The 25032-nt window shown below is 30.8% G+C and overlaps 1 protein-coding gene across 2 annotated transcripts in view; it reads left to right on the top strand.

Moving 5' to 3' along the window:
* Positions 1-25032, top strand: part of LOC118186752 (sialin-like) — a 106499-nt gene that overhangs the window by 49385 nt on the left and 32082 nt on the right. For both annotated transcript variants that reach the window (XM_085811516.1, XM_035356899.2), the window contains exons 2-4: positions 10056-10258; positions 20512-20742; positions 24674-24857. In XM_085811516.1, coding sequence (XP_085667642.1) covers positions 10056-10258; positions 20512-20742; positions 24674-24857 — 618 coding nt within the window. The remainder of the gene's footprint in view (positions 1-10055; positions 10259-20511; positions 20743-24673; positions 24858-25032) is intronic.

Genomic DNA, 25032 nt, shown 5'->3' with positions numbered 1-25032 from the left:
TACATAACATAACGTAGCGTAATTCTACCAAATTCTAGAGAGACTTCATTAAGAACGTTTGCAGCGTTAGAATCGAGGGAAGTTCTGAATATGTTGCAGAAACAGAAATGAAAAGTATCATTATGAACAACAAGAAGACAGAATGCAAACTAAAGCAATCTCTGTGAGTTTTTAAATGTTTCCAAAGCTATTTTTTATTCCGTATGGTGCTTAGTTTTTTTTTTTTTTTTTTTTTTTTTTTTTTTTTTTTTGAGAGAGAGAGAGAGTGATTTTGCTTTTGCTTCAAATCACAGACCATTTTCTCCTAACTTTCATGAGATCGTATTTATGTTGAATCACGATGACTTTACCAGCTTTGTAACGGTTTCTCAATAGCATTTAAAGGATCTTGAGCATGTTTGAAGAGTTCAGGGTTTTATAAGCGGAGTTGCATACTTAGGTGAATGTTCATAGCATTCTTATCGAAAACCTTTTATAATCATTGCTGGAAATGGAAGAAAGTAATATGACCCAGGGCAATATAAAGTCTCTTGATACCGTTGAAAGTCAGTGGAAACAGGTATACATTACTTATGGTAATTATAAAAATAATATAGGTAACCAATATCTTTTTAATTTATGTAAAGGGAATAAGAAATTCCTCACAATTTCACTATTATTAATTATTCAAAACAAAATAATTAACGTTTTAAAACGAGAACACGATAATTTTTCCCCTTTATCCAAAAGATTTGGTTGGATGTTTTCAATAGCCAAAGTTTGTGACTTGTATGGAATCGATAACATTTTTTTTAATATTTTATTTCCATTTGTCAACAGAAACAAATTTAAAATAAAACTCTAACAAACTTATTTCTAAGCGGCAAACAATCGATTATACACAACACATTCTTACGAAAAATCTTTTTCTTAAAGAGACTATTAAAAAAAGTGTTTATAAAAATTATCAATCATTTTTCTTAGCTTATTATATCTAAACATGTATATTTTTAAAAATAAAGCTTGAAAAACTTTATTGAGGTTTTATGAATTATGCTAATGATATAAAATTTGACAATATCAATAAAATGTTTATATTTTGTTTTTGAATCGATTAGCTTTCTGTACGTAACGAATTGTTATTGTCATAATTTTTGTAAATATTTTTTTTATTTGTTTATAACTTAGCTTTATGCAATTTTTTATAGTGTTGCGTATTGTTTTTATTTATTTGTTTGTTCGGTTCATTTTGTATGGTAATTTTAAATTTATATATAGTGCATTTTATTTCATTTTCATTTTGTGGCCCTTTTTGTTTGCATGTGTTTATTTCACTTATTTTGAGGTTGATCTGTTAGATATCAATCGGTTGACGTTTGAACTCTACAGATAGATCAGACAGAACCGTAGATATACGCTTTTCTCGAATAGGACTTTGCAAGCGATTTTGGTGATCTGTGATTTTGCTCACATATCAAGCAGAATTTAATCCTATTTTTCTATTTCTTTACCTTTGATTCATTTGTTTCCTGGTTATCCAAATTAAATTTTTTAAGGAGATCTCTTGTGAATCCCTCACACGCAACGTGATATCTTAAACCATTGGTCTCAAATTCAAACTGCACATAGGTCGAATGCATGAGCTAAACGCAGCTGATGGGTCGAAATAAAATATATAAGTAAATTAAAATAATTTTTTTATCAAAATTTCTTTTAGCTCAAAGGGCGTTAGTCCAGGAGGGCTATTAATTTCAAAACGGCATTTTGCGTCGATTCGCTTTTCAAACTGTTGTCACCAAATATTATCGTCATGTGTTAAAGTAACTAAATAATGAAGAATCTTCATGAATGCATGAATGTTTCTCGCACTGTGAAAACACAACCTTACCTACAGCCATCCAATTTTGAATAACGTAGTCTTCCAACCGAAAATGGGCACCTGGGAGCCCGAATTTTGAATTTCGAATTTTGTTTTACTATCTACTTCAAATTTTGTAAAACTTTGACGAATTTTTGATGAACGAACTCAATGATTTCAAAGCGAGCAATATCAACACTGTACGAAAGAAAAAAAAAAAAATTTTTTTTTTTTTTTTTTTTATTTGCAGCAAGCGGGACTGTGCATCCGAAATTTCTGAAGATATGCTGTTTTTAAATATTTTGTGATATTGCTGTTGAACTGAATTTTATGCGGTTTAAGTGTGAAGAGCATGATATTTAATAAATAGAAGTAACACACAAAACGTTAAAAAAACACCCTTTTGGGCATCATATAAAATCTGAAAACTCTTTCAGATTTCCTTTCTTTTTTTTTTTTAATTTATTAGGCCAAAACAGGCGTTGGCCCAGAAGGGCTTTTAGTCTCAAAACGGCATTTTGCAACGTATCACTTTAAACGTCCGAATCACTTTTCAGATTGCTGCCACCAAATATTATAACCCTGTATTATATTTAAAGAAATTAAATAATGAAGAATCTACGTACATGTATGCATGTTTTTCGCAATGCGATCGGTACCTAGAGCAATCAAATTTTGAATAACATAATCTTTCATCGAATATGGGCATCTGTTAGCCCTAATTTGGAATTTGGAATTTGTATTATTATCGATTTCATATTTTGTAAAGCTTTAACGAATTTTTGATTAACAAACTCATGGATTTCATTGTGACCTAACTAACTTAACTATCGTTGATATAATTTGAAATATATCTAACGGAAAAGTTTTATAAACATTGTCGCCAGAAGAGTAGTTAATAAAAGGTGTTTCTACTACTATGTATCATATACGTCGGTACAAAGTATTTTGTTTACTTATAGCTTTGCAGAGTCATAAGTTTATTTCGAAGCAGGAAAACGCAGTATTGTTCTCATCGGGTTTCGAACTTTGGATCTCTCGATTAGCAAGCCGAATGTATTTCCAGTTACCCCACGAAGACTTGCATTCAAGAGGAAGAAAATTCCTAACGCTGTCTTCCGTTTAAAGGGCGATTGGAGAGGCGGGGACCCATTAGCCAAGTTCTGATGGTGACGAATTATCGTCCATTATGTTTTAATTTGGGCTGCCTATATTTATAATTTTTGAAACAGGAAAGGTGAGAGACTCGGTGGGATTCGAATTCGGACCTCCGGACTGCTAGGCAGATGTACTTCCGATTGCACCACAAAGGCATGCATTATGAAAGGATGAAGTTCGTTACAAAGCAATCAATGGCAATATATCAAGTAGAGCAATGGCAACAACTCAAGTAGTGTACACTACTTGAGGCAATCCCGTCTGTCTCGGTACGATTGTGAAGATTTTGTATCGTCTTCCTTACCCTCACTTAAATTGTTCGTGCCATTTTCGAATTTTTATTTATTCAGTAAAATTATGACGTCATTTCTCAAAAGAAGCGATATAAAACAATAGGCTATTTCTCGCCTGGAGAGAGAAGAAACTGTCTACGAAATGATTAACGCTTCTTGTTCTTTGCATAGTAAGATCTGGGAGCTTTCTTGAATGAAAGACTCTTAGTAGAATGTGACGAACTTTCAGAGTGTAAAGCACACTGTAGGCAAATGGAAAGCGAAGCCGCAAAACCGAAAGAACCTTGTTGTCAAATCAATTACGGTGAGTTAAAAACTCTTATCAATAAATGTGCTATTACCTTTCCGGAAGTTAAATATGTTATAATAAAGTTGAAGTTCTACATAATGTGCTGAACTCTGTGTAAATGCTATTATCATAATTAATAATTCTTAGTACATTTCAGCACTCGGAGTAAACATCAAAAATACATAATTAATGGCTAATTTTATACTTTCGCTTAGGCAGTAATTTTGACAAAAATAAAAATTCAGATTGTTTTTAAATATCATCTTTAAAACCTTCTCGTAAAATGTTTATTTTAAGAGGATAAAATTCTGTAATTGGCAGATATTTTTTCCAAGCTTTAAGACAGTTCTCTGCAGGTAGTTATCGTAGTCTTTTAGAAAACAATAAGTATTTTTAATCAGATATACTTAAGACGTAAGTTGATACTCAGGTAAGAAAATTCTTGAATAAGTTTTAGCTTGCTAATTACGTTTATCTTGTAATTCTAAATGAAATTAATATATAAAAGAAAGCATAGCATCACAAAATTTCTGATCACACGAAAGTGTATTTTTTACATTTTTGAATAATACTGAGATTAACAGTGTAACTGAATGCATTTATTATAAGAGAATTTCAAAAGTATGTGTATGCTCAAAAGCATACGTACGAATTTGGAATTTTTCATAATACGAATACAATACATATAATTATATAAAAACTCTGCTTGTTTTTTGGATCAGTTATTAATAAATATTAAGTAATTTTTTTATTTTACCTTTAATCTGTTTTAATAGAAAAATATTATGTACAATTTAGCATTGATATAAATATTCCATATTGCTTTTATTTTATGAATTCCATATTTTTAATAACAAAAAACGTAATCTTTCCATTTGTATCGTCTAAGAAATGTTTATGGCGCATATGTTACTGTATTTTTAAAATGTACAGCCAATTTGTTATTGGAATTTTTTCATCATTAAGTATTTTTTTAAAAAAAATTGGTTTTATTTTCGTTAAAGTTATTTTATGTATACATTTTTATAATGGCATTATTGGCTAGGCGTAAGAACGGAGTTAAAAATTTAATTTTTTTTACGCCTATACTGAAGCGAAACATGTTTACATTTATGCCAGTTTTACGAAGTCATATCAATGCATCAATCATGACGATCAGAATTGTATTTTGCGATCTGATTATTATATTTTAAATATAATAAAACTATATTTATATGTTATGAATCTGAAATTTACTGTACACTGCAACTTCTTCGATTCCAAGCATTTTTCCGGCTGCTTCCATTGTTTACATCATTTTCCATATGGCTGTAAGGAAGGAAAAAGGCAATTTTTATCTTACTTGCAAGCTCATCGCCCCAGATTTCCATTCAGACTGTCTCAGAAGTTTGAGTTGTAATATGGCCTTGTGATAGAATGACCCAATAGAAACAATACGATTACGGTTTATTAATATACGGTTTTTAAATATGGGATGGGAAAAGTAATTTAATAATAAATTGTAACCTTAACTTTTTCAAGTCTTCAAATAGTTATGTATAGTCGACTCATACAATAACTTAACATATTTTTTTCAAAATTATTTCATTACAAAAACGTAATCTTTCCATTTGTACATTTTACATGAAGGATCAGCATTACTTTTTGTAATTTCATTACAAAAAGTAATGCTGATCCTTCATGTGATATCCAAACAACTATTACCAATGAGTCATGGCGCTACAAGATTTCAAATGTTGCCTTGTAATGTCTAGCACCCAATCAAAATAATTTTTTTCAACAAAACACATTTTTAATACATTTTAAATCTTATTAATTAAATATTTATCAAAGCAAATATAACGGTAGTAACAATGGTTCAAAGTTCCTATTTATTTTCTGTTTGAAATCTAAAGATTGGAATCTGCAAGAGTTTTCTGTTGGTTAAACTTTGTAATTCAAACGTAAATATTAAATTTTGAGATCACTGATTTTTGTTATTTTAGATAATTCTAATATGCAGAATTAACCATTAAATAACTTACTTTTCAATTGAAAATAAACAACTTACGAGAACTTTTCAAGTGGTAAAAACTTGAAAATAAATAATAGCTACGTATTATCTTTCTTTTATTTACTGAACTTTTCTTTTACGCATAGAGAAAAAGTACATGTTATTTGAATGCATGAATAATTGTAAACGTTTTTTGAATGCATGAATAATTATAACTATTTTTTACTGAACCTTTTTTAAATTCTTGCCATTAAAATCAATATCATATTAATGCCAATTAATTTATGGAAAATGTATTCGGAGGTCACATAAAATTGTTTCGGTGGCCACAGGTTTGAGACCATTGTTTTATCAAACTTTTAGTTCGTTTAAGCTAAGAGAATGAACCGTCACACATCCGATTTTTATTGCACTAGTGCTCCGAAAACTATTCCCAAATACTATGCATGGTGCAAATGTTGTTGTGACTTATCTCATTTCTCTGACAGTAACATCAGAACAAGCCCACGAAATTCATGGTGACAAGAAGTGAAAGATTGCACCGGCCATTGGCAACGGCCTTGAGCACCATACAGCTGATAGTGCGACTTTGCTCTGTTCCACCCCCAATTTTTATGGAAAGCACTCCGGGGAATTTTCCACCCTTCTTCGCTTACCACCAACCTCTTTCAAAGGACTCCTCCGAAGGATTTTCGATGCGCCATATATTTTGAGTGTCCCCAAACCGCACAGAACCATACATTTACAAACATCCATGCGTTCTAGGGGATTCGAATCTGGACTTTCGGTACGGCAGTCAGCGTCGCTAACTACTATCCCGGTTGGGCTGCACATGGTGCAAATTAATCGATTAATGTCATTTCTTGCGGAACATGTTGTTGGCATGGCAGAATATACCTGGTCAGCAATAAAATTTGGACAGAATGTTAAAGTTTACTGCACATAAACGCTTAGCCCAATCTTTTTCATCAAATAGCATTTTACTTCCGCCAGCGATTCGTTTTGATTGATCTACTAATGGTATAATGGATGTGCCCATCTCCACCCATGCTCAACTTTCGAGTAAAAAAAGGCACATTTTTTTTAAGATTTCCCCGTATTATTTAGTATAAAGAACATTACAGATTCATTTTCAGCAGATTTCGAATGTATGTTGTGAAAGGAAGCGAAAGTAATAATTGTAGGCTACAAAATAAGGACTGCTCGGCGCACTATGTCGACATTTATATAAAAACCTTGTAAATGTATTAGCTTCTCTGTATAATGATTCTTATATTATTATATTCTTGTATTATCTTATTCTTATATTATCTATTCTTATTTATCCGATTCTTTATCGAACGATTTTAGCTTTCTTTGAGCTAAACATTCTCATGGTCTGAACACGATATATATTTGTTTGTCCCTTTATTTCAAAACAGGAAAGTAAATCTAATCCTCTGCATTCCTTTGGATTTGTTGGTGAACATAGATATTACATGCGACTCCAATGTTATCGATACGATGGCATTATTACAGAAAATTCAGAAATTTCAGAATTATTGGATTTGAAATTACCGCTGAACGTTGTGGAATAAAAATATGTGGGAGTTAACAATCGCGCATCCTGTAAAGAGTCCTGAAAGACTATAAAGGATTGCAGTGCACTGTATACTGCGATATTACAAAAGTGGTAATTATGTGTCTTATGCAATCTTCCTAAATCTTTTTTAGTTCTGAAAAGAAAAGAATATTTTCGGCGCATAAACACACCAGTATATCCACTTTGAAAACACCTCACATTCTTTTATTACCCTCAAATATATTAATGTTAAAAAACACTTCAATACCCTTATAAAAAAACTTCCTCCTCGTTTTTCAAAATGGTCTTGTCTTTCATCACACTTTAATCCTCAAAATGAAATACAAGCTCTGTTTTGTTGAATAAAGAATGATGAGGAACAGTGGGAATGATACTGATATGCGAATAGCAGACAAAGCGGCTTTTTGACTCTGTTGAAGGAACTTACGAAAAAGAACTCTTTCTTCCCACTCTTTCCTTCTGCAGATTTAATTAAGGCATTTCAGCTAACGAAAATTTGTCAGTTCGAATGGAAATCTTATTTTTTTGCCATTTTAAAGGTAAGCATTTAAATTAAGGTTACTATGTATAGTGCTTTACAAAGTATTTCATAGGTGAAGCATAAATGATTTATTTTCTGCGAACAATTTCTATTTTTACCCCCCCCCCCCTGAATATCGTGATTTTCATCCATCTTTCTCCAAATACTTTGATTGTTTGTTTTATAAATTATTTGATAGTTACTTTCTTAACGGATGCCTTTGTGGAGGCATTTTTTGAGGTAAAATTGCTCGTATTTGCATTATAAACGGGAAAACCACGAAAATGCTCATGCAGCCAAATCATTTGCCAGGTTTCGAACGTAGATCTAACTATTAGCTACTAGATTTTAGCGGTATTGTCCACTTGGCCACTAATGTTCCTTTATTTTAATAATAACAAGATTCCGTAATGATATTAATGTTAAGGGTAAAACTGTTAAAATATACAGCCCTGTTTACTGTACTACAGTGTAATTTGTTATGCATGGAAGAATATTTAAAAAATAAATGTTTTTTAGCGGTTGCGAAATTTGTTTATAGCATAAAACAAATGCTTAAAAATAAGAAATGTAAAGCAGAAAAATACTTAAAAATTCGTTGGCACTAGATTAGAATTCGTTTATCTAGGAGTTTAGAATGTGAACTTATGCACTTTCTTTGGAACTAAACGTTTGCATTTAAAAATTTTCTAAATTTTTATAATTAATGGTCGGTTTCTACAATAAAAATGTTTTGTGTAGACCTATTTAAATCTTGAAATTTATAAATGCACTGACAGCCATTTAAAACATTCCTGGGTATTTCAATTAGTCCAGCGATTCCAAATGAAGTGAAAATTTTGACTTTTATTAAAGAAGGAAAATTTTTTATGTTTGTTTTCCAATTTATTTGTATTTTAAAGATGTCTAGAATATTACACCTACAAAATTTTAACTAGTAGGATCAAGTTCTTTATAAATTGCAGACTCTGCTTACAATTCATCCAAAAACAATAAGAAACGTTAACTTATACTTCTTCAATTCGCTCCACTCTATGACTAATATCTAAAATACTAAATTAAAAGTTTTAGGATACATGTAAAAAGGGAAGCTGGTCTATTTATGGAAAAGAGTTTTAACACTTTAATTTTAAAATCAAATTACAATTGTAATTGACAGGAAATGATATGAATGGCAAAAAAATGGATACATACATTTAAAGATATATATTTTATTCAAAAAATAAAATTATTCTATCCTTAGCTTGTAAACAAAAGGAACCAGAAATTCTTTGGCTTATCCATACATTTAATGCGATTGTGCTACTTATTATTTTATCTAATTTTGTTCGTTCTTCTTCATCTGATGAAATGATGCTTGTTATTTCATCTAGCTCCTATTTCAATTTTTTTTCGAAGTACGATAATATTCGTCGTTTTATTAGAGATTTGACATCACGTGTTATAAAAACCTAATTTTGTGCTAGTCCACTTACTGATAGCTGTGTGCAAAGCCACTTTACTGCTAGTCAGCGAAATTGCATATTAAGTTGAAATTTTTTGTAAATTCGCCTTAATTTAGTCTTATAATTCCTTCTGTATTTAAAGCTTGTGAATCTGCTTCCAAGTAACGTTTATTTATCAATTTGTATTTTAAGTTCCAAATAACCGGACTAACCAGGATCACGGCTTCTTACATTCAAGTTTTTAGCCGAAACGGAGCGTTAACTCAGAACTAGAGCCATCAAATTTCGAATAGCGTAATCCTCAACTCGAATGTGGCCACCCGGAAGCCCGAATTTTGAATTTCGAATTTGTTTTATTATCTATTTCATATTTTGTGAAATTCAAACGAATTTATAATTAACAAACTCAGATATCTGTTTTTAAATATTTTTAGCTTGAAGAGACGGTAGATCGAATGCTCCTAAAACGTGTACGTATGTGTTAAAAAAAAAAAAAAAAAAAAAACGGCCTCCGTTTGGGTGTAATATAAAAATCCTGAAGCTTTCAGTTTTTTTGTTTGTTTGTTTTGTTAACATTTTGAAGAGATGTTTATAGACAGATTTCGATATATAGTAATAGACAGATTATCACTAGACAGATTTTCGATAGACAGATAGACATAGACACACAGACTTATAGACAGGTTTCGTGTCGTGCTGAAGAAACATATTAACACTTGAGGTAAACAGAAAAATTAAATTCAATAAATTTCTGAAAGAAAATAAAAAATTTTTTCTATTAAAGTGATAATTTTGCAAATGATAGAAAAAAATTAAATAAATAATTTTCTGCTATTTTTTTTTATTAAAGTGATAATATTGCAATTTATGAAAAACAGTTTGTCTGCAATATTGTATAGTTACTTTATTAACGTTATATATTCTTTTTTCCCCTGTAGAACGTATACCCGCTCGCTATGTCCTGACACTTCTTACTTTTCTGGGGCTGGGTATCCAGTATACCCAGCGAGTCAACCTCAGTGTCACCATGGTCGCCATGGTCAACTCCACCTTCATCGAGGGAAAGGAGAACGACACAACCTTGGATGAATGCCCAAACATCTTCTCAGCTTCAGACAATGTCACCAGACCTTACAAGGAGGTAAAATAGCAAACCCAGAGTGCCGCGCGAGTTCAGAAATGAGGGCGGCTAAAAAAGGCCCTTTTCCGAAGGCCCCTGTTGTCAATAAATAGAGCGAAATCAGTGGAACGTATCTAGATGGCAACATAATTTAATTATGTAAATAGATATCACATAATAAATTCATAAAACTCTTCATTCATAAAATCGTTATTGAGCCAAAAAATTTACTCGGAAATGTTATGTTTGTATCTTCTGCATATTTATTTTATAATGTATTTTCTCCTTCCTTCTAATATGCCTTCGTGGTGTAACGATGACGCGCTCGGCACGTATTCAAGAGGTCCAGGCTCGAGTCTTGTCGAAGGCATGGCTCATTTTTCATGTCTCCTGTTTCAAAATAACCTAATGACTGCACAATTTTAGCTTACGTAATTTTAATAGTGCTGAAAATTAATTACGTGCAGTTTTTGTGAATGCGCATGGTTACCTCTTCTTAATGGGAAAAACTTTATCCTCAGGCAGCATTTTAGAATTAACTTTTGCTTATGAAAACACCGAAATCATACATATCACATAATTTGAAAATAATGATTAAAAATCCTCATTACTATGAAATAGTTTATAAATTTACAGGAAAAATCTGAAATTTTTATGCCTCTAACGATAAAATTTTTCCGAAATCTGTTAACTGCCCTTAAAAAGTAAAATTACCTATGAGAAAAAGTTTAGTAAGTTTTCTAAATTTCCTTTAAAATGTGTGAAGCAACATTATTTCTTTTGAAACCAAATTGGAAGGTTATGAAATATATGAGATTTAAAGCAGCTACATTAAATTGTTAGCTGTTTGTTGAGTACTCCTTAAGTATTTAAAATGTGTCCTTTTTTTCGGTGCTTAAGAATATTATTCAATTTTAATTTTCTTTCCTCATCACCTCTGTTACCTCTGAGAATTTCTTGAAAATTCGAGTACTTCTGGCACTGAAATAACACGAATTTCTACATCCAAAACCACCACTGCGTGACAAACCAAAAATCGAATCAATATTCAGTGACTGAGAACAAAAGATATTTTACGTATCATTATACTAAAAGCTTCTAAGGCACCGATTTATCTTCTTTCAATCGATTCGATTAAAGCAAATTACTTCATATATATAATTAATGATTATTTCAATGAATATATTATTTTTAAAACAAATTAATCAAAATCTTTCTCGGTCTTAAAAAAGCATAAATTTGATATATTATTCAAAATAATATTTTATTTTCCGTCAACTGGAGTTAACCAACAGTTCCGTTGTGTACAAATGAATATGTTAACTTTTGAGATAAATAATCATTTTTCTTGTTAGTGTTTTTGATGTGTCGTGCATTTAACACAGTTAAGGCGTTTGAATACACTATCCTCTATTTATCACAGTTTTATTAAAGAATCATAAGTTACAATAACTATGAAATCTTTATTTAACAAGTTAGAGAGTTTTCTGAACACAAATAGAATACAAATCAAAGTTAACAGTCCTCACAAACATTTAAATCGAAGTGTTGAAATAAAGAATTTACAAGATTCATAAGTTTTGAATACCTTCAAGCTTACCTGTCACAATGCCAGGCAATATTATGAGGTGTTTATTCCCTAAAAGAAGGTAACATACTGAAAAGAGTGAAGCACAAGTATAATGCAAGTATGAAATCTTTCAATACTTCTGCATCTGAACCAAGGTAGAACTCAAGGTTTTTTTTTAAATTTATTTATTTTTTAATTTATTATTATTTTTTTTTACGTTGCCGAGTTTTATTTTGCAAAAGTGACACTAATTTATTCTAACAGTTTTATTCTTGTTTAAATAATAACAGAAATTTTATTCTTTATGTGTAGAAGCATAATATCCCTTAACTTTTTAATAAATATTAAAATATTCACTTGTATTGCCATCAATCAAAGATCCACAGGTTTCGTTCAAAAAGAACAACAATTTGCTGTTTAAAAAAATTTCAAATTGTTGAAGTTCGAAATTTTTATTTAGTTTTAAATAATCGGCTCATCATCAAAAGCATCCCAATTAATTTCGCTTCTTTTTTTTGTGAAGGAAAAAAAATAAGATACTGAATCTGATTTTTTATAATATATATCCCGCGGCACCTGAATTTTTGTCTTCTTTAGCCATTCTTGGGAGTAAAAAAATTAGGAACCTAATTTTTTCACTCCCAGCATATATTAATTTATTTTGTATAGCAAATTATTTTCTTGTGAATATTATGTAAGACGGAATGAAGAGGTTTTATTCTAAACCCAACTTTATACGATAGTTTTTCTTAAAATTGGTTTTCGTTTAGCGTAATTTCCGAAACCAACTTAGATCCAATGTAAACAAATGAATACACTTCAAGATTTCAAAAAGATTACAATTTAAATTCTTAGAACTTTTTGGTGATAATCGTGTCACCCGAAATTTAGGAGATAAATTGTTCAAATTCTAATTTTGGCATCAGAAAGAATACTTTTTATTAATTAGTTCAAAGGAGCTTTGTCCCTGAAGGACAATTGTTTTCGTTTTGCGATTTTGCGTTGAATCACTATAATGACCCGTTTCACTTTTCAAACTGTTGCCACCCAATGTTAGAGTCCTACATTATATTTGAAGAAATTAAATAGCGAAAAATCTGCATAACTGTAGCATATTTCTCGCATTGTGATAAAACAGCGGTACCTAGAGCCATCGAATTTCGAATGACGCAATCCTCCTACGAATATGGGCATGTGGAAGACCAAAATTGACAAGACAAAAATAACAAACTCAACGATTTAAAAGCGAACAATGGCAACACTCTACGGAGGAAAAAAAACCTTTTTATCTCTAGCGCGCGGAACTGTGTATCGGAAATTCTAAAGATATGCTCATTTAAAAATTATTTTGCGACATTGCTGTTGAACTGAATTTCATGGTTTAAGTGAACCTGATATTTAATAAATAAAGTTAACACATAAAATGTTTAAAAAAAAAAAAAAAAAAAAAAAAAAAAAAAAAAAAAAAAAAACGCCCCTTTGGACGTAATTTAAAATCTGAAACCTTTCAGATATTTTTTCCTCAAATTTGATGTCTCCTAACATTCGTAATTATAAAACTATTACAGACTAATCTTCTAATAAAATCTAATAAAACTAACAAGTTTAGAATTTATTGCATGCAATATTTTACGTTATTCAGAATTGCAACAGACTCAAATGAAAAATGAAAAAACGCATTAAAGTGGACACTGCAAAACCATGTTTTGAGACAAATAACCCTTTAATAAATTAGTAACAAAATTTACTGTAATTTTTTTTAATTAGAGAAACTATTTCTAAGCTCGACAATTAAATTCTTTAAACACTGCGATGGAGCGATCTGTCAGCATCGTTTCTGCAATGCACTGCAAGATTAAAAAATAATGTTGGTTCGCAACGTTGAATTTTGTTCTCTCATTCACATGGAATGAGCATCATCGGTTATCCCCCCCCCCCCCCAGTTTTTAAGTCCAGATAAAATGGTTTTGCACTTACGTTGTTTGCAGACTCTTTCATTCCGTCTTGAACCCAAAAATCGTTGTGGTGTTAAAGAAAAAGAAAAAACAAGCAAAATTTATATCCCCTACCATTTTTTGGTGAAATGTAGCGATTGCTCTTTAAATCTTTTTAAAGGAAAGGTTGTGGGTCGGTATATACTTGGTGAGCCGGAACTTGGAGATGTCAGAATACGAGTTCTGCATTCTCCCATCTTTGTAATAAAGTCATAACAGGTATGTATAGATTATTCATTTCCAAAGTGTGATAATTTCATTCTCCGGCTGTCGCAGCATCGGACGAAGTGGGTTCTGCGGCATGTGACGAATAAAAGCCAGACTGCAATTTCTGCTGCTGCAGAATGTCTGAACAAGTGAAAACAGTTTACACGTGAAGACAGTATCAATTCACAAAAGTGAAATTGGTTTTTAAATTCGTAATAATCTCCGCAGTTAACCCCCCGATTGTAGCATCGTCTACATTGTAAAATCTTCTCTTACCTCCCTACACACATTTTAAATATCTTAATAATGGAAATAGATTTCGCCACAGCGAACGATAAAAGTCTGATGCAGCAACTTTCTCTCAAACCTCCCATCCCCGCTATGCAAGGCATTTAAAATTTAATCTAAAGCATTCGGCATATAAAAATGCTATAATATTATAACTATAGTTATTTCTTGTAATAGAAATCAAGGTAAGTGTCAATGCACATTACGTTACAAAATCTGCGGTGCAGTTTTTTCTAACTTAAAAGCTTGATTTTCTGTGTTATTACTTTTTTTCTCAAAAGATAATAGATATAACCAGTTTACGTAAAAGAGACTCTTCTTAAATTTGTTTTTCCTAATTTCTCTTTTCGTAAGTCTCAAAGTCCGGAAATACACATGCGGTGCTCGACTTTAGCTGAGTAGGGAATATGCAAGGATAATTTCCCTCCCTCAAAATTCAAAACTAAGAAGAATTACTCCTCAGGGAAGAATAAAAAAATGTAATTAATTTTCTCGAGTTGCCTTTTCTTCTTTTTTCTTTATAAATTGAAAAAAAAAATAGTGAAATAAATTAATCTAATAAGTTTATGTTAGCATTCTTACAATAAAACATGATTTGTAGAATGTTTAGTCTTTTTCTTAACGCATTATTGGGAGTTATAGTTAACTTTTTGCGGAACTGGGGGAATTCACACTAACTTAACTGTTTCGTGCACATTGACATTTTGATTGTACAAAGTAAAGCATGTGGTTAAGAAAAATATTTACCAGTCTAACTATGTTAAAAATATTAATAGTTATATATCTAAATAAGATATAATGAAACTAATTAATTCTAGCTAAAAGTTTTTCACTTTCTCAAAAATCACCCTTATCAGCCCTGATCTTTTTTTCCATGATTCGAATATAATCTTCCAAATCAATAGCTTCTTTTGCATCGTCACATGTTTGTTGAGTCCACGACGTTCGTTCGCACTCACGCAACATTCGCACAACAAAATGTCTTTATAAAACTTTTAATGTTAAGCATTAAAAGTTTAAAGAACATTAAAATGAGAAAAAATTAAAAAAAGCATTAAAATTATCAATGCAGTTATTTCGCCAGACTGACATTAACTTACTACTTAAAAAATACTATGAAATATTCTATAGAAGTACTTATCAATAACTTTTTCCGAAATTTTGCCTATTTGCAATTGAATACAAATGTACTTTTGAATTATTCTAAAATAATTTCGGTACAGTATTAGCATTAAGTAAAACATTCTAAATAATAAGATACCGAAGAAAAAATTTTTAATTTTCTTATTTGATACTTTTATGACTTTGTATCTAAAACTTTCCTTCAGTACAAACAGGTTATCAGTTGAAACCATCATCAAATTTATATATTAAATCAAACGAAAATCAAACATTCAAAATAAACTAAAAAAGGATATTATAAAAGTGACACATTTCACGAAATTTGCATGAAAATTCCTAATTTGTTTAGTCAAAATAACTTTTCCAATTATTTCACATCGCTTTTAAGCGCAAGCGTAATTCCAGCCGATTAATATATTATATCAAAAGTTTCTACTTCGCAAGTGAAAAGATAAAGTGCTTATTAGTCCAAAGGGGCTTTGTCCTTGTAGGGCTATTGTTTTCATTTTGCGATTTTGCGTTGAGTCATTATAAACGGCGAATCACTTTTCAAACTGTTGCCACCAAATGTTAGAGTTCTGCATTATAATTGAAGAAATGAAATAATGAAAAATCTCCATAAATGTATGTATATTTCTCGCATTGCGATAAAACAACGGTAATCCTCCTACGAATATAGGCATGTGGAAGACCAAATTTGAAATTTGGAATTTGTTTCATTATCGATTTCATATTTTGTAAAACTTTAACGAATTTTTGAGTAACAAACTTAACGATTTAAAAGCGAGCGATGGCAACACTCTACGGGAAAAAAAAAAAAAAAAAAAAAAAAAAAAAAAAAAAAACTTTTTGTCTCCAGCACGCGGAACTGTGTATCGGAAATTCTAAAGATATGCTCATTTTAAAATATTTTGCGACATTGCTATTGAACTGAATTTTTTGGTTTAAGTGCGAAGAACATGATATTTAATAAATAAAGGTAACACAGAAAACGTTAAAAAACGCCCCTTTGAACGTAATTTAAAATTTCAGATTTTTTTAATTAATATTTTTCATTATTTTTTTATTAATTATTCTTATCTGGTAATAGCATCTTAGTTTTTAAACCATTATTTATAAGAAGTCAAATACTTAACGTCTAAAATTTCACGCTTTTTCAGCAAGATGCGAAATACTACACAGTGTCACTAGCTGAACACAAGTATTACTATAACCGTGCGCTACATTTCACACGTATGTGACATCACTATATCACGACTTTTTAAATCTAGTATTGTATACGTCTGCAAAAGAATAAATTAAGCTTTGTTCAGTTAAAATCTACACCTCTTATTTTATTCTAAAAATACTTGTACGATGCCTTTTATAGTGTTTTTGCTGCAAATGCATGTAAACAATAGCACATCGATGAATTATATTTATTTTTCAAAACAAAGACATCGAAGGTTGTGCTAATATTGCGTATATGTATCTTCGAATGAGAATTACGTCGGCTTTCCGTATGATCCGGCTCATGTATGTAGTTACGGGGGGGGGGGGGAATTATGAGTTTCTGTGAACAAAGATATGAAAATAAATAAACAAATAAATAATGAAAATAAAAAAAAAAAAATTGTTGTATAATTCAGCAGATTTCATCTTAGAATCAGAAAGATGTCATAAATTCTATTCTTGAAAATAAAGCTTGCGAGTACAATAAAAAAAAAAAAAAAAAAGGGGGGGGGGGGCGGAAATTGAATACTTTTTGAATTAGAAAATATTTACTCATACATACATAGGTGTAACATAGCAGTTACAATCATTGCAAATTCTATCACAGAAATTTGTTAAAATACAAATTAGCACAAGTTATACAAATATTTTGCTTCGATTTATAAATTAAAATGGTACCTTCTGCTGCCACATAATAAAATGAAGCATATATCTTATTGACTATGCAAATTATTAAATGTTTAATAAAATTCTTCTATGTAAATGTATCAAAATATTATTATGCATTTTTTAAAATGGCTTAGTTATATTTATAGTATTTCTGTCAACTGTTAAATTTGGAAGACTGGCTATAATTCAGCCTTAGGTTCGTATTTTGATTGCTTTGAATTTCTTCGCGGAAGGAAAAAAAAAACTTTTTGAAATGTTAAATATGCCTTATGAAAATATATTTTCATTCAATAATTAAAATACTGTCTGAACTTAAGCCGAGAAATACAAAATATAATACATTTATTGAGATTATTTTATCTCAATAACCTGTCATATTAATCTAATGACATATATATATTAAGAAACAGACTTTTGGATATATTTCACTTAAAATAGCAAGCTCTGTTTTTTTTTCTGTCATTTGTAATTCAATATATAATATGTAATTCAATATTCTTCATTAATACTGAGCGAAAAGAATGCGAGAGAAATCCTGAATTTATCTATTAAAGATTATTTAATTGATTAATTTTGAACACAGTCTTGTGATAAAATACGTATTAAGGATAGGCAAATACAGATTTATTTTGCAAACAGTAAAAAACTGTAAAAAACTGTAAAGTTACGTAGTTACTATAAAAAAGAATAAAATATATGATGCTTTAAATGAGCCTAGCTACTGAGCCTAGACTTTACAGGTCCAGCTAGTAATAACACTGACAAAGAACTGCATTTATTGCTTTTAAATGGGCTTTTGGCTTGCATCGATTATACCAGGAGCAGGTTTGTACAAAAGATTGTACTTGCTTGGCAGTTTTTGGCGACGGTTTTGTGGATCAACAGATGCACCGTCCTTGGTAATGCAATGGCCTAAATATTTGACTTTTCAACAACAGAAGTGACACTACCCTCGGTTGGCATTGAGTTTGAATAACGAGAGACATTTAAAAATTTGTTAATTAATAAATAACAGGCAACTTAAATAGTAACAGGTAACTTCGCTAAATGGCAACAAACTGAATGGAAGAAAGAAATTTTTTATATCGAGCAGTGGCAACACATTTCTTTTAAATCATTTTTTTAATTATTTGAAAGCCAAGTATTTTACGCTTTGCTGAATAGCAATACATTTCATTTTGATCGCCAAGTTTCTTAATTAAGAATTCATTAAGTTGGCACAGACTATGAAATAAGTAATTTTTTTAAAAATCCAATATTCTGGCTTCCAGGTGCACATGTTCTGGTGGATGACTGCTTGTGTTCAAAATTTGCTGATTCTAGATGTTGCCATTTTTCAACACTGCGAGGAATATGCATTATTTAGCTATAGAAATGTTTTTCCAAACTTTTTTTAGTAACTGTGCTTTAAAAATAAACACTCTTTACATAAATAATACTCGATAACTAGATGAATTTGAATTGGCAGTTTTAGAAATAACTGCTGTGAAAAATGGGAAAAGCACTTTATTACTTTATTTGAATGCACTTTCTTCCCAAATTCCTATGGAAGAATAGCCTTGAATAAACAGAAAACAAAGTTAGCTCCTTTATAACTGCAATGTTGATTTATGTTTAGTTTATTAGTAATTGAGGTTAAACTAGTTAGAAATTCTACTGTCAGGAGCTGTTTAGTGATCTTCACTCCTAATTTAACATACTTCGCGAACTAACATTGGAAACAACATTACAATTAATAAAATGTAGGAAAATGTGTTTGAGATGATGTAGCCCAAAATTTTGATGTTAACCAATAAAGTTCTGTTCTATAGATGTAAGTGCTATTATTAGACAAACTTTTACACCACGAATTTGCTTGATTATAGTAATTTTTTCATCAAAGTACTTTGTTTTATATTAGCTTTATAAACCGTTCGATATGCTGCGTATTTTGAACAAATTTCTATAAACTCTATTCGCAGACGATCTCTTAAAAGATGCCCTTGCAGAAGTGTGCATGAATGTTTCAAGAACAAAAGGAACATAAAAAATGACTAACAGCATCACCTTTCAAGTATTTTTCTTCTCCTATATATAAAATATTTTACTATTCGCGTTCTTGAGCATCAGGTGCGTATAGTCGATTTATATTCAAGTAAGGAAATTTCTAGAATATGAAATCAGGAAAATGTAATATTCCGAAATTCAGCTTAGTACTTGTTCTTTAAGATTTATTTAAAAGAAAAAAAAAAGTCTTACAAAAACAACGTGGGAGTGTACTTTATGTGAATAGTATTTATACATAGCTATTTATGTGATTTAAGAATAGTTTAAAGATTCATTGTATTCTGTTTAAAAGTTAAGAATAAATTTCATGAACAGAGTTGTTGGAAAGAGGATGTTGTAAATGACATTAGAATAAAGTATTTCATTAAAATATAGTACTGTGTTGGTAATGGATTAACATCCATATAAAAGGAATGCCATTAAAACCAAATGTTCTGAAATATTTTAAAAAGAAAGATTTCGTAAAAAGTAGAAATTAAAAGCAACTTTTTGGCTTAAACATAGGAAACTTAAAGTAAAACACATCTTGCATTTTAACTTCATTCTATTACAGTTCTGTAGTTTTAAAAATTTGTTATTCGATTAACAAAACACAAAAATCAAGTAAACTTTTATAAAATATTTTATTCGTGGTGTAATTAAAAAGGACGTTTGACAAGCGACAGAAGGTTCAATGTTAGAATCCCGGCAACGGTATTGCCCATTTTTCACGTTTCCTGCTTCTAAAACCCTAATGACTCTACACTTTTATGTATTCTTTTGGCACATGCAACATATTCACTTGGAAATGTTTACTCATATAGAAATAGTAATTGAATGATAAGGTAGTAATCACTGCATGAGCTTAGGATCATACATATTTTCTGTTCGAAGATATTAATATAATGTATTTTGTTATATTAATTATTCTCAGTTATTTTTGAAAGCAAAGTACTTTTGCAATTATTTTCGAGCTACCTTTTTTTTTTTTTTTTTTTTTTTTTTTTTTTTTTAATTTAAGCTACTTTAATTGCCATTGCTGCCAAAATTTTTATATATGACGACATTCTTTGTGACTGCCGTCAAGAAATGTCGAAAAAAACTGCAGTAGTACTTAATTCCTGTTGAAGAAAATTAGATGTTCACTAGAATTCTCTAAACAGCTCCAATATTTTTCTCTCCCACAGGGTAAATTTACATGGAGTCCTTCGACACAAGGTATTATCCTCGGCGCTTTCTACTATGGCTACATCTGCACTCCTTTGCTAGGAGGTCGACTCTCAGAACTGGTGGGTGCAAAATGGTTACTTGGTGGAGGCATCTTTTTTACTTCCTTACTTACTTTGATTACGCCTTATGCAGCTGAGCTTGGAGTTGCCGCTATGGTTGCGCTTCGTGTCATAATAGGCGCTGCACAGGTAAATTCCCATTTCATTTAGTCTCTAACTGCTTGATTACCTTTAAAAAGGTGTTACCAAAAACGTTGTTGCTATTTTCTGTCAGGTTAGTAAAACTGAATCTGCATAGCTTTGAATCTTTTGAATAATCGAATATTAATCATCAGTTAATGGCTGCATATTTTGTAAGCTTACGGCATGACTATGCGGAGCGTAAAAGGTATTGAACATTTGCCAACATACCCTCTAATCTCGGGAGACTTCTAATTTTTCTACATATCTCTTGGTTTCCCAATAAATCTCCAAATTCTCAGTTTTTAATTTACCATGTCTTTGAAATGCAGTTTTAGAATAAATGATGATTTTTAAATGTCAAAAAGAAATGCCGTAAAGAAAATTTTGATGTCAAATATTTAAAATAGCTAAGATAAAACTATTTTTTAAATAAATTACACATTTCTGTTATTTATCTGAAGAGGCATTTCTTCCCTGCTCGGATTTTCGATAGTTAAAAATTTTTAGAAAAATACATAATCAAATGAAATAACCAAAACAATTACGTTGTTCTAAGTTTTAATTTAATATATTTTACATTAAAATCAAGTTATAACTGTTTTAATCATCCTAATTATGCATTTAAAGATAATGTATATTCCTGACAAAGAGCTCTTTTGAAATTGTGTCGCCACGCGACGCAAAATTCTACCGGTTTTTCACATTCCAAGGTTAACAGCTCTTAGTATTCAGTTAAGCCTCAGCCGGAATCCTAGCTCTTCATATTAAAAATAAAAAAGATCTTAAACTTTCTCTTTGTTTTTTTATAGTTTCTTACCATGCAGTTCCGAGCACCCGATATTTGACATGGAGGTGCTATAAAAGTGTATAGCAGGCAACCAAAAGTAATCTTGGCGGGGGGGGGGGCTTTGCAATGTTTATACATTAATATGGATTCCTGCAATAACGTTTTATGTCATAATTTCCTACATCTCATTTCTGGCTGACTTTCAGGCACACTACATATTTGTCAAAACATACACATGAAAATGGCGCAAAGAAGAAATTCAAATTTATATTTATTTTCTGTCTGAAACCTAAAGAAGGGAATCTGTAAGAAATTTTTGTTGATCACACTTTGTAGTTCAAATGTATTAACAGCTAAATATCGAAATTTTCAGACTGTTAGTTACACATATAATTATAATATATTGAAGTAACCACTCTATAACTTACTTTTAACTTAAACTAAAAAGAAATTATGAGAACTTATCAAGATGCACAAAATTTGAGAATAAATAATGGCAGCCTGTTCTGTTTCTTTTATTTATTACAACTTTTTTATGATGCACACAGAAAAAAAATATATTTTTATGTAAATGATTATAAACTTCTTTGTTTCTTTCTACACATTTCAGCTAAAATACCTCATGGCGTTTTGTTCTTCATAAAGTTTGTAAACTCGAATGAGAATTACTAGAAAATATCGTTATCACAAATTGCAGATATTCAGCGATAATTTGTTTCTTTTCGTAGACTTATTCGTTTTCAAATACGGAAGAAAACTGGTCACATGTAAAGCGGCCGAGCGGTAAAGTCGCTGAAGACTGGTAGATCGGTCCGAGGTTCGAATCCCGCGAACGGGCTGGCTGTATGTGTTCGTAGTTTTCCCTATGTGTAACGGGTATACGAGCCAGTTTCCCTTAGAAAGTCCTCCACGAAGGCATCCCTTTCTTTAGGCAGATAGCTCTCGTGTGCTTTGTCATAATTAAATAATCCAATCCAATCCAATCCATTACAAAGACCTCCACGAAGGCATCCTTCCCCTTAGGCGGATAGCCCTTGCGGCTTTGCCGTAATCACATAAATCACACCGAAGATCAGCTTTTCCCCCTCAAAATGCCTGTATTTGAAGCCATATATAATATTTATAGTTAAATTGGATCTTACAAAATATTAGTAATAATTAGATTAGATATCTTTAGCTCCATATCGAACAAATGTGCAACAGTCTTGGGAAAATAGTTTGGGTTTATAATTTTCATTCCCATTGCTATTTCTTTACACGGCTCATAATGTGTTTTTCCAGAAATCTAATAAGTATTTCTGTCAGGTGTTTTAGAATGACGATATGGCAGATTCACGCTGATTGTCCGTTGTCAAATTGAAGAATACTGGAAACTGACGGCGATATGATACACTGGCTCACAATTAACAGGACTTGAATGTGTCATTTAAACTGATAGAACTGATGCCAGGTTCTGCTAGTGACGAGTGCAATGAAAACATTAGAATTACGTACCTTCGATTTTGCTTCGTAGTGCTTTTTGTTTTTTAAATATATATATATATATATATATATATATATATGGGGGAGGGGTGTAAGAGAGAGAAAAAAATAACGAAATTAAAGAAATTTTGTAACTGGCGTACGGAATAAATAGGGCGTCGTAAACGTCTTTAATAAATAATGATACTTAATGATATAATTTCTCAGAATCTCAGTTGCATAACCATAATAATATAATTTACAGTTAAGAATCACTTAAAAATATCACTGAAGAAAGAAGGACAACTTCATTTTGACTCCTCAAAATAGCCCAATAAAATACTTATTAATGTAATAATAATACTAATACAAATAGTTTAGCGATAATTAATGATACTTTACTACTGATAATTACAAGCAGGGAATTAATTACATGTCACCCTAACGATTGCAGCGAAGATGAGTGAAATAATATCACCTTGCTATGGATACCAAAAATGAAAAAGTGGTGTAAGTGAGTAACTCGTAGAAACACAACCGGGTTAAATTGAAATGATCTCTTTAAAAAATAGTTCTAATTTCAAAGAATAAATTAAATATATATGAAAAGATTATTTTAGCTTAATGTTATATCATAAAATCAAAAAATAGATATTGCATGAATTGATGAACCTTAATTTGCCTTTAATCATGATAACTAATACTGCTAAGGTCTTGTAAATCCTAAACGAATTACCTTATCCACAGACTAATAAAGGGCTGGAATTTTCATTTAAAAATTATAGCTATTTACTCTTGGAATTATTGATAAAATTTTAAATCATAAATCCTTTTTTTTTCTCAATCCCTTTTTAAAAATGTATTGCTATTTCTCACCTCTTTTCTTACAAATCATATAGCTTAGTTGGTTAATCCATAACAGGCAGATTCAGTTTGAAAAATAAATATCTTACATTTTGCCGAATGTGCAACAGACTCGAATGAAACGTGAAATGCTAGTGATTCGACGTAAAATCTAATTTCGAGGCTAATAGGCCTCATGGGCTAATAAAATAAAATTAACTTACTAGTATATTATTAATTTATAACCTCAAATATAAAAATAAATTGTAATTCGCCGACAGATGATATCGTAACAGAGCCGCCGTTAGAGGGGGCAAACTGAGAAGAGAGAGAGGAAAACGCGAGCGAATGTAATAAGTGATATGTTATGATTCCTCAGAATATAGCTGCGTGTACACACACACATGTATACATATATGATTAGTTGGGAAATTTTTAATTAGTCAGATCAAAGTGAATAAATACACCACCCTGTAACATAGTTGAATTTGATACATTTATACAGATTCTTCATTATTTAATTTCTTTAAATGTAACTCTGGACGATAATATTTGGTGGCAATAATTGGAAAAGGGAAACAACCCTTGTAGTAAATCGACGCAAAATGCCAACACGAAATTAATAGTCCTTCTGGGCAAATTGCCCTTTTAGACTAATAAACTGACTACTTTGCTAGAAAAGAATAAAACCTTGAAATGTCTTCATATTTTTTAATGTTTAATTTTACGTTAAAGTAAATGTGATTTTCATTAATTTAAATAAATTCTAATATTTGTCTACATCATTCCTCGTGTATGTAATAATTATTATGTTTTAAATTAAAACTAAATCAATTTTTTTCATAGGGTGTAAATTCTGCTTCCATGTACGCTATGTTTTCGAGATGGGCCCCTACCGAGGAGCGCAGTCGTTTGTTGTCTATCTGCACTATTGGTCAGCATGTAGGGACTATCATTACCATGCCTGTCACTGGTTCCCTGATACAGTACGACGTCTTTGGTGGATGGCCATCGGCATTCTATTTATTTGGTGAGTAATAAATACGAATAACTTGTACTTGAATCTTTAAAAATTACTTTCAAAATTCCTGCACAATTCTTTGCTAAAAAAATTACGGTTGATATGTAATCAAACCCCTCTGACCCATCACGTAGATAACTCACCACTCCGCTTACCACAGCATCCCCAGATTCAGAATACGTAT

The sequence above is a fragment of the Stegodyphus dumicola genome, chromosome 2 (genome assembly GCF_044657685.1).
Source record: "Stegodyphus dumicola isolate Sdum_Otavi_A_Nest chromosome 2, ASM4465768v1".
NCBI classification, from domain to species: domain Eukaryota; kingdom Metazoa; phylum Arthropoda; class Arachnida; order Araneae; family Eresidae; genus Stegodyphus; species Stegodyphus dumicola.
The sequence above is the reverse complement of the archived record's forward strand: the minus strand, read 5'-3'. Positions and strand labels throughout refer to the sequence as shown.